The 15,796-nt window shown below is 49.1% G+C and overlaps 1 protein-coding gene across 2 annotated transcripts; it reads left to right on the top strand.

Annotated features, from left to right (window-relative positions):
• The first annotated feature begins 8,827 nt into the window (after positions 1-8,827).
• On the top strand, positions 8,828-15,570 carry LOC101062455 (muscarinic acetylcholine receptor M5-like). 2 transcript variants are annotated; one of them, XM_003962437.2, is made up of 2 exons: positions 8,828-9,415; positions 13,894-15,570. In XM_003962437.2, the coding sequence occupies exon 2, from the start codon at positions 13,961-13,963 to the stop codon at positions 15,542-15,544; it is 1,584 nt and encodes a 527-aa protein (XP_003962486.1). In that variant the 5' UTR covers positions 8,828-9,415; positions 13,894-13,960; the 3' UTR covers positions 15,545-15,570. The 2 variants fall into 2 exon arrangements, with proteins under 2 accessions (XP_003962486.1, XP_029688505.1); XM_029832645.1 differs by lacking the exon at positions 8,828-9,415 and adding an exon at positions 12,167-12,294.
• The last annotated feature ends 226 nt before the right edge of the window (positions 15,571-15,796 follow it).

The raw sequence follows: 15,796 nt of genomic DNA, 5'->3' as shown, positions 1-15,796 counted from the left end.
GAGGAGGAGGACTGAGCCTCATCAGTAAACCAGCTGAATCAACTCCCTCTTTTTTTTTTGACTGAACTTTGAATGAACCAAACCAAAACTCCTATTGTTGTCATGTACAGCATATGGGCATGTGCGTGTGTGTGTGCGTGTGTGTGTGTGTGTGTGTGTGTGCTAAGATAGCCTTCCATCATCAGTTTGCACACTGCAGCGCCAATGTTCTATTTATTAGCAGATGTGTTCCTCCCTGAAGGCGCTTTTCATCAAGGAGCTTATCGTAGATTTTAAGCGTGTGTGTGTGTGTGTGTGTGTGTGTGTGTGTGTGTGTGTGCGCGCGCGAGTATTAAAAATAACACTGTAACAATAATGTAATAAGCTTGTCTAGACCTTTTGCATCGCATTTCCAGCAGCGATCTCTGGTGTTCCTACGTTGAACCTTATTTCCGGCTGCTCCTGACAGTCCCAAGGTCAGAAGGAGACACTTTAGCCCGTGGCTGTCTGAGTTCTCTGGGTCCCACCGGGCAGAAACAGCCATGACGCAAGGTGAGTGATGCTGAGGGAGGGCGCCAAAGTGAGCTGGGCGTGCTGCTCCGCAATCAATGGGTGTTGTTTTGTGCTGACGACCAGGGGACGGATGGTCCCTGACACCAGGACACACACCAGCAGAGGACAAATGTGACCCTTCACGGTGAGAGACGCCAAGATTCTCCATCACCTGGAGAGCTTAGATCTACCACAGCAAAGGGAGAGGAACTATACCAGAAGAGGAACTATTTCTAGCTTTCCCGCCAACATCAGGAGCTGTGACGAGACCTAAGATGGCCGACGGCGGCGTGATGTCTCACAATGACACAGTTAAACGTACAGGACACGGCCCTGTGTGTGTGAGGGAACAGTGTGTGTGTGTTCTGTGATGTACTGCTGACCTGCCCAGGGTGTGTTCCTGCTGTGGAAGACAACCTGCTAATTGGCTGCCAGGTAGTTACCAAACATGAGCATTTAAAACCTCCTCAAAAGACTTAAACAATGGCAGGTCCATGAAAAAGTGATTTAAAAAGTCAAATGATGGCGATGGTGGAGACAGCGGTTGCATAATTCACCCGCGCTCGTCGCTCCAACCATGAATAAAACATGTTATTATGAAGGCGGAGGGCCAATGGGGCTGACACAGATGCTGACTAATGTGAGCGCGGGTCTGTCTGAAGCTCCCTCCATCCTTTAGATCTGCGCTCTCACCTCTCCTCTGTTGGACTCTGGCCAGGAACCCGATGACGGACGCTGAGAGGCGCTTTCTAGTGGGCTGGACCTGCTATAATGATGTTGTTAATGTTAATAATAGTGCTATTAACGCTGTTATTCTTGTCCTGTTAGCAATGGTTCAGCTCACTCCGATAGCGTTCGCTATGTCTCTCGCCTTAACGAAAACAAGAACAGTTGTGACTCGGATGTGATTTGATAATCATGTGGGAAATATCGCATCGATCCCTTCAAAAGGCTCCTTTCAAAACCTTCAGGAAATCAAAAAGCCCTTTTCCTGCAGGAGCGCTCGCTTCCCCACCCGAGGCACAAATGCTGAGTGATGTCAGAAGAAAGAACATGAAACACTGAAGGAAATCAGCCTTCTGTAGCTTTCCTTATCTCCCTCCATCCCTCAGGCTAAAACCGAGGTGTTGCCGCTACACTGGGGGTGGAAAAAAAAAAAGAAAACGGAAAATGGGTGCAATAATTTTGCTCAATCCCACAGAATCCTCCAGTGCGTTTCCACGGGTGATTGGGGCGGCCGCACGGGCCCGTAATGACAATTTATGGTTGTTTTTGAGGCGGCTTTATTAAATTTGGTGCTGGAAGACTGGGTTTGCAGCTGCGGGTCAGCGCGCACGTAAACACAGCGCAGGGAGGCGCCACCCGAGGAGAGTCGTCCCATAATGCTTTGCGCTTCTGCAGGTAGGAGAAAGAAAAGGTTTCTGTTCTGGGTCCGCTGGAATAGCGAGGCAATAACATGCTCCCATCCAGATGTGTTCAATGTGTTCTGACTTTATTTATGTTATAGACAACCAGAAATGATGGACATTAATGACCTTCCTGCAACTTTAGCCAGTTAGTCTCATCAAGGAAGCAGGACACGATCTTTAGAAGGAGACCGTGAAAGTGGTCCATCTCCAAACTTCTGAGTAGACGTCAGTTTTAATATTTGCTCCTGACAGTCGGCCAATCAGGAGCGCCCATCGCTCGGGGGCCACGTCTGTGTTTGCTTTCCATTAAAACGGCCTCCCTCCTCTCGCTCCAGGTTGATCATGATTTATTTATCAGAAGAGGCTGAGCTCATGAACGTCCCGTAAAGCGTAACCAGATATTCTAAACGCGCTGCTTAAGCTGAAACTCCACGTGGCCTCATCCCGAATCCCCAGGGCGGGGTTGTGCGTTTGTCAGCGTGGAGTGTGACGGACCACATGATGGGGGCTGGTGGTGCGCCCAAAATAAACACCTTAGCGGCGAGTTAGCGATGTCCTGCGGGCACTGCTGACACACATCGCGCCCAATTAGCATTCGCCAGGTTGCCTTTACTGCTGCTTTCCAGCTCAGATTTGCATGCGCAGCGTCGGCAGGCCCGGACTCAGGTAAGACGTGTGATTCGATATTAGATTTGACAACCTGAATATATAGACTGCAGAGATAACCTTGGAAAATCTCTTTTTTGTTAGGTGGAGGGGGCTCAGGGTGCGAGGAGACATGTGAATCACGTGCAAGTGCAGAACACAGGGTCATTAAGCCAGACGGAAAAATTAAAAAAAAATAAGGACTAAAAATGATCCCACACTCAGCAGCCAATCCTGTATCTGCAAAAAACAAACAAACAAACCCCACATTAAAATTGAACAGTAATGCTGTTTATGTGTCCCAGTTTCCCCTCTGTTACAAGCCCAGAGCCACAGATCCAGTAGTGTTTACTACGGTTCTGTAACCAGGCAGCATTTAGCTGACACGAGACCACCGCTGAGAAAATCACCGTCTCCTGAATTCACATGACGTCGGCGTAAAGCCTGCATGGGTTCTTGAAATGAAAAAGGTCGATTAAACCAGAACGCTGTGGAATTCATCTGGGTCTGAAGGCGTGTGAGGCGTTCCCAGTCCTCCTGATCAGCGTGTCCCCGCTGGGCTCTGCCGTGCTTTTTTTTTTTTTTTTTTAAACGTCCCCACCCGAAACGAGACTCGGAACGGGCGAGAGGAACCTTTGTTTCCAGTTAACTGTGCCAGCAATTTGCTGCCAAACACAATCAGAGACAAGTCACAACAAAGCCTGCTGCCTGTTGAGCTGCTACTTATTTCCACCGCGGCTGCATACCGGACGGACGGACGGACGGACGCCTCCCTTCCCCACCTTTCACTCTGCCTGGTAAAGGAAACGCCGAGGAGGCTGGTTGTGACCAAACGGTACAATCCGGTGTCCTCTGGGTGCCATTAGGGAGGGCGAACGGTCCGGCCTCCAGTCTCAGTGAGGGGCTAAGCTGCGGCAATTTGTGGCTTCAGAACTGTGAGGAGAAGCGGTCCCACCATGTGGCTGCATTAGGGCCTCAGAGCTCTGATAATGAGGCAGGTTGGCTCATTAAAAGCCATGAGGCTTGCACACAAAAGGAGCTGACATCAAAAGCCTCCACGCTGCCTTTAGTTTGCCTCTGCACATCGCGGCACTAATGCCACAATATTAAAGTCACACAAAGGAGCCCTCCACCGCACACACACACGCACACACACACTCGCGTTTACTGTCGTCTGGCACCTAAAGGCCAACACTCGGTGTTGCTTTCTGCAAAGAATTAATCGTTCTTCAGTCCCCAAAACAGCCTTTGAGCTGCCTTTGGTGGCAGAACTCGTAAAAGTACCGGAGGAGAATGCAAAAAGATGAAAAGATCTGTACCGGTTTTTCTTTTCAGCTTTCATGGAGCTTTGATCCAGGCTTAAAAGGACGTTCACACCAGAGCCGTTTGGTCCGCTTCAAATGGACCAGAGATCGTTTCCTCTGATGGTCCCCTTCATGTGAGAAGGTGCGAACGCTCATCCAAACGCTGGTGCAGATGATACTCTGGTGCACCTGGAACCCCGGGGAGAACTGTGGTGCAGTTTGCTGGCAGTGGAAATGCAACTGGGCTGTCTGGTGAACCAAAGAGAGGAAGTGGACCAAAAAGAAGACACAACATAGCGCAGCAACAACAATCAGACTGGCAAAGGTAGAACATTTTGGAAAAGTCTTCTGGATTTCAGTTTTAGGTCCTGACCCATCCATGACCTGGGTCTTCTTGGACCAAACCAAATAAAGGTGTCATATCCTGGTGTACAGGCACCTCCCCCTTAACCACCTCTTCATTTTATTAAGGTTAACCCATCAATCAGCCTGAAGTTCAGTGATGATGCTTTTTCTCTGCACGCTCGTTGGCGCTGAGCCACAAAGTCGACTGATGCAGGAGACGCGACAGGAAGTAGACGAGATCTGCTGTGACAGCTACGCTACGCTACAGCAAATGTCAGGAGTCAGACAGCATATGCACGCGGTGACACGGCAGCAGAGGTGGGCCTGGGCTCCGCGCGGAGTTTAGACAGACGTGCGCGTGTTGTCGGGGTGAGAAGCAGGTCGGGCCGTGCAGCGGGCCACTCCCGCTCATCGACAGCATAGCGCCTAACACCTACGCTCCCCCCCACCGGGCGTCAGCATGAACCCAGCTCCACCCGGGGCCAGAGGGAGGTCAGCGGGGTGTAGCTGAAGAAGACCCGCTTCACTCAGACATGGAAGGATTCCCAGGAAACGCTGGTCTGGTCAGAGCGGACGCGGACTCAATGGTTTGATTTTAGAAGACAAATGCTTGGATTTGATTGGTTGACGCTGCAATTAAAGGGCGGGTGTTGCCCAGGTGATTCCGCAGATAAACCCCTCTGCAGTTACTCGGAATCCTCCGTAATCTCTTTGTTGTAGCCTAAAAACACATCAAAAATGCAGATCCCTCTCTCTGGTTCATTATTCATTGATGGTCTGGTCCACTTTCTCTGAGACTGCCCCATTTTCACGAAGAGCACCAGACATCCTTCCTGCACCGTCTCCCATAGTTGTCTTCAACACTTTGGTGACTGGTGAAGGTAAATATTAATCCCATTCCACCTATGGAAGGTCTCATTTGGACCTACGGACAGACTAGCTTGAGTTTCTCTACCATCTTAAATTAGCATTAAATGTCCAGTGATAGGAATGGCTGTAATACAGAAACATAATTACATTTATAACAACTACAATTACATTTGATTATTTTGAGTTTGTTTGACACCCTGCTGAGAGTCTAATTGGTGGAGTATCTTTAGAAGTTATTCATATCTCTGTATTAGCAGGCTTCAGAGTAAAGGAGACGTCTTCCTTTAATAGGAGGTGTTCCACAGAAGATAAAGAATTCGGTTGTCTCCGCACTCTGTTTGCTGTTTTTTCCGGTTTGTCTGGAGAATTCGCCGGCTGCTGATAAGATTCTCCGTGACGTTGACTGAGTGTACTTGAAGCTTTAACAGCCTGTCTTCGGTGATTGGAGATGGAGACGGAGGCTGACTGGGCGTCCTGATAGAGGCGGCCTGTAAACAACAGGTCAAGAGTCGTAAATACTCGCTGACGGCATCAGTGGGAATAATGTTGAATCAGCTGTGTTGATTTCCTTTATCCCCTTTGATTATTTCTCATAGAATTATCGAGATATTAATTCAGGTTATTTGAAAGATTCCTATTTCCATGTACTAGTTTTGAGAGAGTTGTTTTAATCAGAATCTTTGCTTTGAAGGGTGTCGGCTGCATAAATGAAACTGAACATGTTGGAAATAGTTGGAGAGGAATCTGAGAGGAATATGACCAAATATGGAGATGAGGGTGTTCACAACGAATTGTATCCATGGTGACCCCCAGGTCGACCCCCAGGTCGTGGTACATGATGTGTGCATGGTGATGGGGGCTCTTCCTCATGAACTGAGACACAGCGCTCGGGGACCTGAGCCCAGAAGCTTCTGTAACTAATCCCAAAAACACACACATTCATTCGGATTTGATTGTTTGTCTCTTCCTTCCTGAGGAAAAAGAACGGGAACGTGTAAGTAAAGACATTTCCCTCAACAATCAGCATGTCAGAGCCGATGCATTTTGCATTTAAAACTAAATAGACCGCAATGACAAATGTTAAATGAGGGTGTTGCCATGCCAACAGCTCTACACTGACTGGTAGTTATCCTGTCATGGGCTTTGACAAAGTGCTTATTGCTTCTCACGTTTACACTTCTATCCTTGTGAGGACACACTGACATGTCCTGCTACTTGTGCTGCGCTAACGTCAAGAATGACCCTCTCCTCAGCCTTAACACCAAAATATTAACCCCTCTTTAGGTTCAGGACCATCAAAAGTCCTCAGAGATGTCCCCACTTTGCTAGTGAAATCCATTAAAAGCTCCCCTCATGAACTTAACCTTAACGTGATAGACCCTTAAATGAAATTAGTGGATTGGGAACCCACTTCTACAGACACACACGCACACACACACACACACACGGGTTGGTGCCATTCACACAAGGTCATTGTCGCTGGTGCGGGACCCTGTTGGTGTTGGGTGTCCTCAGAGAGCACCAGATCGGCAACAGCAGCTCACTCAGCAGGGAGGGGGTGAGCTCACGTGCTCCTCCAGCCTCACCTGACCGAGGACATGTCAGGTGACTGTCACCTACGTCCATTTCCCAAACGTCTCCACGAAGCCTTCGTTGCTACACTCCCATATCTCTTCTGTCCACCTCCGGGCGCAGAAACAGAGCTCTCTCAGGGCTGGGACGTGCAAATCTGCAGCCGTGCCAGATATTGGAAAATAATTTTGTTGGAGAGGAGTCGTTGCTGGGGGGGCAGTAGGAGACGGAATAAGGAAGGAGGGGGCGTGAGCGAGGGCAGATAAACACTCACCGCACATCAAACGGCTGGGAGAGAAGGAGAACATCACAGGAGTCGAATCTATGTGTTCATGTGGAGAAGCACGTACGCCTGGGATCAAGTAGATTAAATTGCCCTCCAAAGTGACTCACTGATCTTCTTCTCCAAGACGTTTCCAGTGACTGTGGTTGCAATTTGGCTAATAGAAGTGGACGAGCAGACTGGTTGAGTCGCAGCATCCTTTCATGTGTGGACAGACGTGCTGCAACATCTGGATCTAGATGCTCCCCACAAGATCTTTACCTGAAACTAAAGGCATTGCGAGGCAGAGAGGGGGCGGGTTTAGTGGGGTAAAGGGTTAATAAATTACAGCTACAACCATGATGTCAAAGGTCATCATCTGTGCCCCAGTTAACTGTCAGTGTTCACCTCGAGACTGCAAATTTAATGGCAACGTTAATAAAGTATCGGCTTGACATTACTGCTAATTGTCTCTAGTGCTGTAATCAATGAGGCTTATCCTGCCAATACAATTGATATCAATCACCCTGAGAAGCAGTGAAACACCAATTTGTGAATGTATCCCACTAAAATACATGAGGGAGCTTTAATGCCGGGCGTCTGGAAACGACATTGGATCGGGCTGTTGGGGCAGGGCGGGGAGCGGCGCCAAAACACGCGATTTCTCCTGAAGGGCATCAATCACGCCATTGGTTTCACCGAAGGAGTCGCAAAATCATTACAGCGTGAGACCAGCGTTGGAAAATGTCAACATGAGGTATGGCGAAGCGCTGTTGTCCACGCAACGGATTGTCTGATTTAGCATGTTGCTTCTTATAGCGCTGCAAATCTAGCCTGTTGTTTCGGATACATTTTTCCCTCTAAGTTAACACCAAAAACGCGTCCTTGAACATGAACCTGGAAGGCAGGAGGAGCAGAAACGAGAACTTCGGCTGATCACAACCCTCAAGCTAAAGATGCTAATTTAGCTCATCTGAAAACCAGCATGAATCGGCTGGTTCTGTTCTAACCCTTGAAATTCAAACAAAGCTAGCAAACGTTTTAGAAACTCTGCTAATTCAGACCTCATTTTCTCCCCCGTTATGCTGCGGATGTAGACGAGAATCACCCAACCCGATCAGCAGCCGACGCTGGGCAGTGACATGCTAGCGGAATGAGGATAATACCCACAATACCCTTCACAGAACTTTTATATCAGTGGCAGGTTGATTTTATTTAAGCCTATCTGATGTGGAAAGTTGCTGGAAGATGGTGGGCCAGATCAGCCCCCTTCATCCGGATTAAAACGTATAAGGGCTTTACATCCTGACTAAAGTGGATGCCTGCAGAGCACATAATTCAGCAATCAGCACAATCACACACACTCACACACACACACACACACACACACACACACACACACACACACACACAATGATTGCCAATGAAAAACATCTGTCACTTCAGTAGTCTGGCTTATCTGGCCAAGCCATGGCAATACTCTTACGCGGGCACAAAGGCAGCAGGGGGCGTTTCACGCTCTGCAGATGAGTCCGCCGATAGCGGCGCCGCTCCTGCCTCGTCACCAGAGGTGATGGCCGCGCTCGCTCCCTCCTTCTGCTTTCCCGTAGCACGTCGACAAAAGGGACCAACTGGAGGCAATGAAACGGCTGATTCGCCGTGCAAAGACAACGCCGGGCCGGCTTTGGCGGGTGTGACTGGACACCACCTTCATCACATCTCCAAACACACACACGAGCACACCCTCTGAAAGAACCCCCCCTCTCCCCTCCAAGCCTCCCCCCCACCCCTCTCCTTCACCCCTCTCGCACTCTCTGGTCTGAGCTGCGTGCTCACTGTCCTGATACATGATGAACCGCTCAGCCCTGTGGGAATTCCTCCTCCCAGCGAGTCAGCGTCGGCTACATCTGTGTCCGTCAGCCACACTGGAAGCAGCTGCAGCCGCGGCGGCGGTTTGGATCGGGCGACCCTGACTTTCTGCTCCAACTTGCAAGAGAGAGCGGGTGAGAGACAAAGAGGGGAGAGAGAGGGAGAGAGAGAGCGAGGGAGAGAGAGGGGGGAGGAGAGAAGGCTTCGGCCAGCTCTGCTCACACTGGAAGGAAAAGTTCTCTCCTGCAGATTCTCCTGTTTTATGAATGAAACGCTCGGCAACCCTGAGGATCCCTGTCCATCACCTGGAGCTGGATGCTGGACGGCCGACGGGGATGCAGAGAGCCGATGATGCTCCCCTTCAGAGATGATCCATGTCCTCTCTCCCACTCCTTCCGCACCCCCCTCTGGCACGCCGGGGTCAAGTCAGCAGGATTTCTCCCCCACCTTGTTCCTCCCTCTATGTGTGCTGTGATTCCGAGCCCGTTTCAGCCGCACGCTTGACCTGAGGGCTTCCCGGGCGAAACAAAGGGATTAACCATGAACTTCACACTCGCCGGGGGACGCGCTCGGTCCTTCAGCTGAGGACTACAAGCTCCAGGGTCGCCGTGAGTAAGCTTTTCGCTACATCTCAAACCAAAAATCAACATTCGTTGCCATTCTGTGCACACTTTTTTGACGAGAACTGGCCGGGTGTGTGCACAAGTGCGTGTGTGAGAGGTCTCTGCATGTATATTTAATGTGGCCTTTTACATTAAAGAAGGCTGCTGCGCCGATGTGGGTCTTTTCTGCAAGAGTTCACACTTTAGTGCGATTGCATATTTATTTTAGACTTTCACACCCTTGATAGAAAATAGTCTTGAAAGCTCTTTTTCACCTGTTATGTAATTTTATAGCCCAGACATGAAATTTTTAATCCCTTATGGGTTCCTTCATGTTTCATAATGCATAAATGTCAGAGTTACAGCCTTGTTTCCAAATGGTAAATCTGCTATAAAAATCAATATTAATATTTTTTTTCCCTTCTAAAGCCTCATCGATTCAGGTGGAAATGAGAAAAACAAAAGCGGATTAGGCACCGGAGCGTGCTTTTAACAGTCCGATCAATCCCAGACCTGCCTTTCCCCCCTACAATTAAAAAGGAAAACTTTGTAGGTGTCATTAAATAGTGAGAGTCTGGTGAATCACAACGAATCCGGCGCACACTTGAGTGCAAAACGCCACTGTACATGTGTCGGGGGGCGGCTACCCCGGCGTCTGATGTGCACAGATCGCTGATCCATAATTAATCCAGGTGTATTCCCACAACGTGGCTTCCGTCGTCCACTGATGACAGACAGACGCAACAAGCAAAGAGATTAAAAACTACTCATGGGAGGATAAAAGTGGAATAAAACGCTGGGCGTCGTCAGCCATCATTATTCCCTTCACTTCAGCAGCTGAAAAGGCCACTGGGGTGTTTCATAAGGAGATTATAATCTCCATTTAATGATTTTGTTCATCATGTGTCATCACGGGAACTCCAGCTTGTTCGGAGATCATGGGGGGGGGTCTGCACATCTGCACATTATCCTGCCTTCGTGCACACCTGGCATCATCCATCCTGATCTACCCCTCTTTAGCCGCACTCCAGATACGTCAGTTTGCGTGTTTTTCAATCAGGACCCTGCATGTGAGCACCGTCCTCCTCCTCCTCCGCCAGTGCCCAATCCGCAGGATGATTCAAACATTTGCGAGGTCCTCACATATGCAGTAATCTTAAGCACGGGTCAGTGGGTTGACGAGCATGCACGTCTGATCGTGCCAAAGAGCCCTGGGCTGATTTGCACATCATACAGACTCACCGCGTAGACACACATGGCGTCCTTCGCCTCCATTTGGCTTTGTTCTTCTCTCTCTCTCTTTCTCTCTCTCTCTTTCTCTCTCCTCTTTCGTTCTCAAATGCCACAAATGCAGGTTTGATTTTGCTGTCCGGAACAGATGCAGAGTGTGGAAAAAGGTTACGCAGGACTGCGAGGCCTGTTCAGGCCCAGCGGAGCCAACCGCACCGGCTGGCCAGGTGCCAGCAGAGCTCCAGGAAGCCACCATTCCAACATTCCCGCTCAGGAAGGACGTGCGCTACCTGTCCTCCCTCTCCTGCTCTCACGATGATCAGGAAACGCCTGCTCTAGATTCAATATGTTCATCTGGGTGTTCTCAAGCCCCCACGATGACCTCCGCATCCTCACCTTACACACACACCTCTCCCCCAGCCCGTGACCTGACCCCCTTTACTCTCAGCGTCATCAAGTCCCCCCCCCCCCACACACACACACAGTTTATGTCAGAACTGATACCAAACCACAACATTAAAAAGTCCAAAAAGAGGCCACAACAGCTGATCCTCAGTATTTATAGTGCTGCACGTCCCCGCTAGCCCAGGCTGAGTGCACCATTAAAACACTTTCTGCTTCGATTTAGAAGCTATTACCTGGCTTCACTTCCTCCATGCTGGCTGAGGTCAAGAGACCAGTCCATTCCTTTATGTGCACGTGCACGTGCATGTGCGTGCGAGTGTGTATGTTTGTGTGTGTGTGTGCTCGCTCAGCGGCTTAAAATTCACCTGTTAGTCAGAATCCTTGTTTCCTGAACACAGCTAGTCAAAAAATTATTATTATTTTTTTTTGTGATTCTTAAATTTGAAACCTTTTTTTTAAAACAACAACTGTATAAAGTCATAAAAACATAGTATGTTAGGGTAGAGGTCAACGTTGTGCTGCAGAATAAGTTGCTCAGGTGCTTTATTAGAACAGGATGCGAAGGTTTACTGTCTCGTTAGCAGCTGCTGCTACTGCTAAACTCTGCACAACTGTGTTTTGAATGGTGAAATATCCCTACATGGACAACGCTAACACGCTAATGTTCTGTTCTTTTAGAACCTCCAGTCTTGTCTAATGTCATGAGCTATGTGGGCATTTTACACATCCTGTTAGCTTTGCATTTGCTGTGCATTTCCCCTAAAAATGGATGACAAAAGGATATACTATTAAAATCACAGCGTGGCGGCTTGCCCATATTCACGACACCTCCCACGCCCTGTAACCATGTGGGGATTTGGGCGGTGTGATATGAAATGCCATTCTATAACGAGGAGGACAATCCGAGTCCTGCAGTAGAGCCCCCACGGTGACTGGAATGTTATTTGCGTGGGCCTCGGGCTGCTGCTGGCACTACTGCTAATTTGGCTTTGTCAGAAAATTGCCAGCGAGCGGAGAAGTTCTTTCTTCAAGTCTGCGGTAGTGATTATGTCCAAAGCTTTTGAGGAAATTGTAACATATTTTAAGGGGACCTCTCCAGCTGAGAGACCTGGTAGGAGAGGTTTGCTTTGTTTTTTAGAAAGATACAAAAATAAAGTCCCGGGAATGATGTTGTCGTGATAATTCGGACTAAAAGGAAGCAGTCGGTCGACTCTCTGGGTCACGGTGTTTCTCACATCGTCAGCATCCAGGTAACTCTCTCTGGGGCTGTTTTGATGGATGGGCTTGGCTCATTGTGAGACATTTAGATTAATCTACCTGAACATGCGTCCGTGGAGGTGATTCTCTCCACATCTACTCTGCTTTTGCAGCACCATCGTGTTGCTGAGGGTCGACATTCAGAGATCGGTAGGTGAATAGATTGAATAGACTTGGAAAAAAAACATCGCTAACAGAACATTCCAGGGCCACGGGGGGAAAAGTGGTCGGGATGAAAGTCATAAGTTGCTGTGCTGTGTGGTCCGAATAGATACAGATCTATGTTTTTCTTACAGAGTGTAATCATCCATCCACACACATGCACGTTCAAAGCCTGGGGATTTGATGCTGCTTCCACGCACTTAATTAAAAACCTTTAGGGCGAGCGCACGACCACATGCCATGTCATCCATTTGTAGGTCATGCAAAGCAACGCATGTCACGGATTTTCTTTCTTCCCCCGTGGAATTGTTTGGTACTCATATCCAGGTTGGCAGGAGTACCCCCTCAGCTACCATCGATGCACATGCCCAACACCGAGGGATGAAATGTGCATGCGCGCCACTGCACAATGTTGTACGTGTGCTGCCCCCTACTGGCAAACTGTGTGTTGACATAAGAATTTCAAACCTGAAGGAATCTGCAGATCCAGGATCATACATCAGGATCTCACCCCCTGCGATGCGGGTGTGCGCGTGTGTACAGCTCATCTTCATACATGGACACATGGGCATCTGCGCGCCCTCATAATTATTCCACTTCAGTGATTCCAAACACGCACTAAAGTGCTCCAGAGATAGCCGACATCATTTGCATGTTCACCAACCCCTTCAAATCTGTGCCCAGACTGCGTTCCGTGATTATAACCATTCGTCACTGCCGCTAACTCGTCCTCCCAGCCCTTCATTTTCCTCCCACAGCCCACGATCCTGCAGGTAAACAGGAAGTTGCATCTGTTCTATTTGCATCTGTTTGTTCCATGGAAGCCAAGAGGTGGTGAAGAAGCAAAAAGTGAAACTCTTTAGCAAAGCACGAAGGAACTGATTAGCATTTATACACATTTTCACATGGCGGAACGAGCTGAACGTCTGGAAGAAACAGACAAAAAAAAAACCAAACAAATGCAAAACAACATTAAAACCACAACTACCCTCATCACGTCCTATTTGGGGGGATTTTATTTGGATCGCAGATACTTTGAGACTTTTTCTGTCTAATCATAGAGGAGGGGTCATCTGAGCTATTAAAAGTGTTGATGAATTAATAATACAACCGAACACATTTGGAGCAACCAAGTAAATTATGTAATGACCTGAATTTTTTAAAATGTGCCACAGATGTTTGCCCAAAACACTCAATCTGTGTGGACGTGAATGAGCTCCAGCGAAGTGTGTGAGGCTCGAGTTTTTCCTTCAGTAGGAAGATAAAAACCAGGGCTGAAGCTTCGCTCGCGCGTGTCCTTGAGAGGCGGCTTTACTCTTGATTCAAGAGCGCACACGTCAGGTCGAATGTTGTTGATAATCAGCTGATTCCAGCCAAGACGGGAGCAGGTTTTCGCGTTAATGGCTGCTTTTCTGCTTCTTCTCCGACAGATCTGGCTGAAAATGCCGAGTCCAAACGCTTCTGACACAGCTGGATCCTCCTGAGAAGAAGAGCGCCATGGAGGAAGCGAGCGCGGTGAACTCTACCTCTAACACCAGCTCTGCGGACACCCACCTGGTCACTCACAGCCTCTGGGAGGTGATCACCATAGCGACCGTGTCGGCGATCGTCAGCCTCATCACCATTGTCGGGAACGTCCTGGTGATGCTGTCCTTCAAAGTAAACAGTCAGCTCAAGACCGTTAACAATTATTACCTCCTGAGTCTGGCGGCTGCCGACCTCATCATTGGGGTCTTCTCCATGAACCTCTACACCTCGTACATCCTGATGGGCTACTGGGCTTTGGGGAACCTTTCCTGTGACCTGTGGCTGGCCTTGGACTACGTAGCCAGCAATGCGTCAGTCATGAACCTGCTGGTGATCAGCTTTGACAGATATTTCTCCATCACCAGACCCCTGACCTATCGAGCCAAGCGGACTCCCAAACGAGCCGGGATCATGATCGGTTTGGCCTGGCTGGTCTCCCTCGTTTTGTGGGCCCCTCCGATTCTCTGCTGGCAATACTTTGTAGGGAAAAGGACGGTTCCTGAGAGGCAGTGTCAGATCCAGTTTTTCTCCGAGCCGGTGATAACTTTCGGGACGGCGATCGCGGCCTTTTACATCCCCGTGTCGGTCATGACAATCCTGTACTGTCGGATCTACAAGGAAACGGAGAAAAGAACCAAAGATCTGGCCGAGCTGCAGGGAATTAATTATACTACTGATTCCGTGGTGCCCCAGCCCCAGAAGACCATCATCAGATCCTGTTTTAATTGTCAAGTCAACTTAGCTTCACGGGACACGAATCAAACGTCCTGGTCCTCCTCCAGCAGGAGCAATGCTGCTAAATCCGTAGCCTGCGCCAATGACGACTGGTCCAAAGCTGATCAGCTGACCACCTTCAACAGCTACGCCTCCTCCGAGGATGAGGACAGGCCGGGTTCTCCGGGGGGGTTCCAGTCCTCCTTCAGGAAACAGTCCTGTGAGGCGTCCAAAAGCCGGGTGGGCAGCGAGAGCGAGCAGCTCAGCAGCTACGAGGAGGACAGCTACTTCCAGACGCCGCCCAAACCCCAGTCTCAGAAGAGCGGCAAGTGCGTGTCCTACAAGTTTAAGTCCGCGGCCAAAGATGGCGCCCACGCGGAGCGGCAGAGCAAAAACGGGGACACCAAAATGGCCTCGTCAGTCTTCTCCTCGGCTGAGTCCGTGAACGCTCCGTCCACCTCCTCGACGTCCAAGCCCTCAGACGCCACGCTGAAGAACCAGATCACCAAGAGGAAAAGGATGGTGTTGATCAAGGAGAGAAAGGCGGCGCAGACCCTCAGCGCCATCCTCTTAGCCTTCATCCTGACATGGACGCCCTACAACATCATGGTGCTGATCTCCACCTTCTGCTCGGACTGCATCCCTCTGTCGCTCTGGCATCTGGGATACTGGCTGTGCTACGTCAACAGCACCGTCAACCCCATGTGCTACGCCCTGTGCAACAAGACTTTCCAGAAGACCTTCCGCATGCTCTTGCTCTGCCAGTGGAAGAAGAAAAGGATCGAGGAAAAGCTGTACTGGTACGGACAGAACCCGGCGGTGACCTCCAAACTGACATGAACAGCGATGATGCTGTAAATCCCACATTTGATCTTGATTTAGTGGGATTTAAGGATTGATAGAACTGATAAAATCCCCAAAACTTAGTTACACTTTCTCATTGTCCCAAAAGCTACACTGTAAATAGATTCCAAAATAGCAAAAACCTCCACTTTTCCACATTTGTGACGATATATTTCATGCTTTAATGGTATAAATGCTCCATAATGAAAGTTGTAAAGGTGTTGTGCATATGGAAGAACCGCAAACTGG

This window comes from Takifugu rubripes, chromosome 2 (assembly GCF_901000725.2).
Source record: "Takifugu rubripes chromosome 2, fTakRub1.2, whole genome shotgun sequence".
In the NCBI taxonomy this organism is placed as follows: domain Eukaryota; kingdom Metazoa; phylum Chordata; class Actinopteri; order Tetraodontiformes; family Tetraodontidae; genus Takifugu; species Takifugu rubripes.
The sequence above is the reverse complement of the archived record's forward strand: the minus strand, read 5'-3'. Positions and strand labels throughout refer to the sequence as shown.

Coding starts and splice junctions, on each gene's coding strand:
- LOC101062455 (XM_003962437.2), top strand. CDS start 13,961: ATGGAGGAAGCGAGCGCGGTGAACTCTACCTCTAACACCAGCTCTGCG.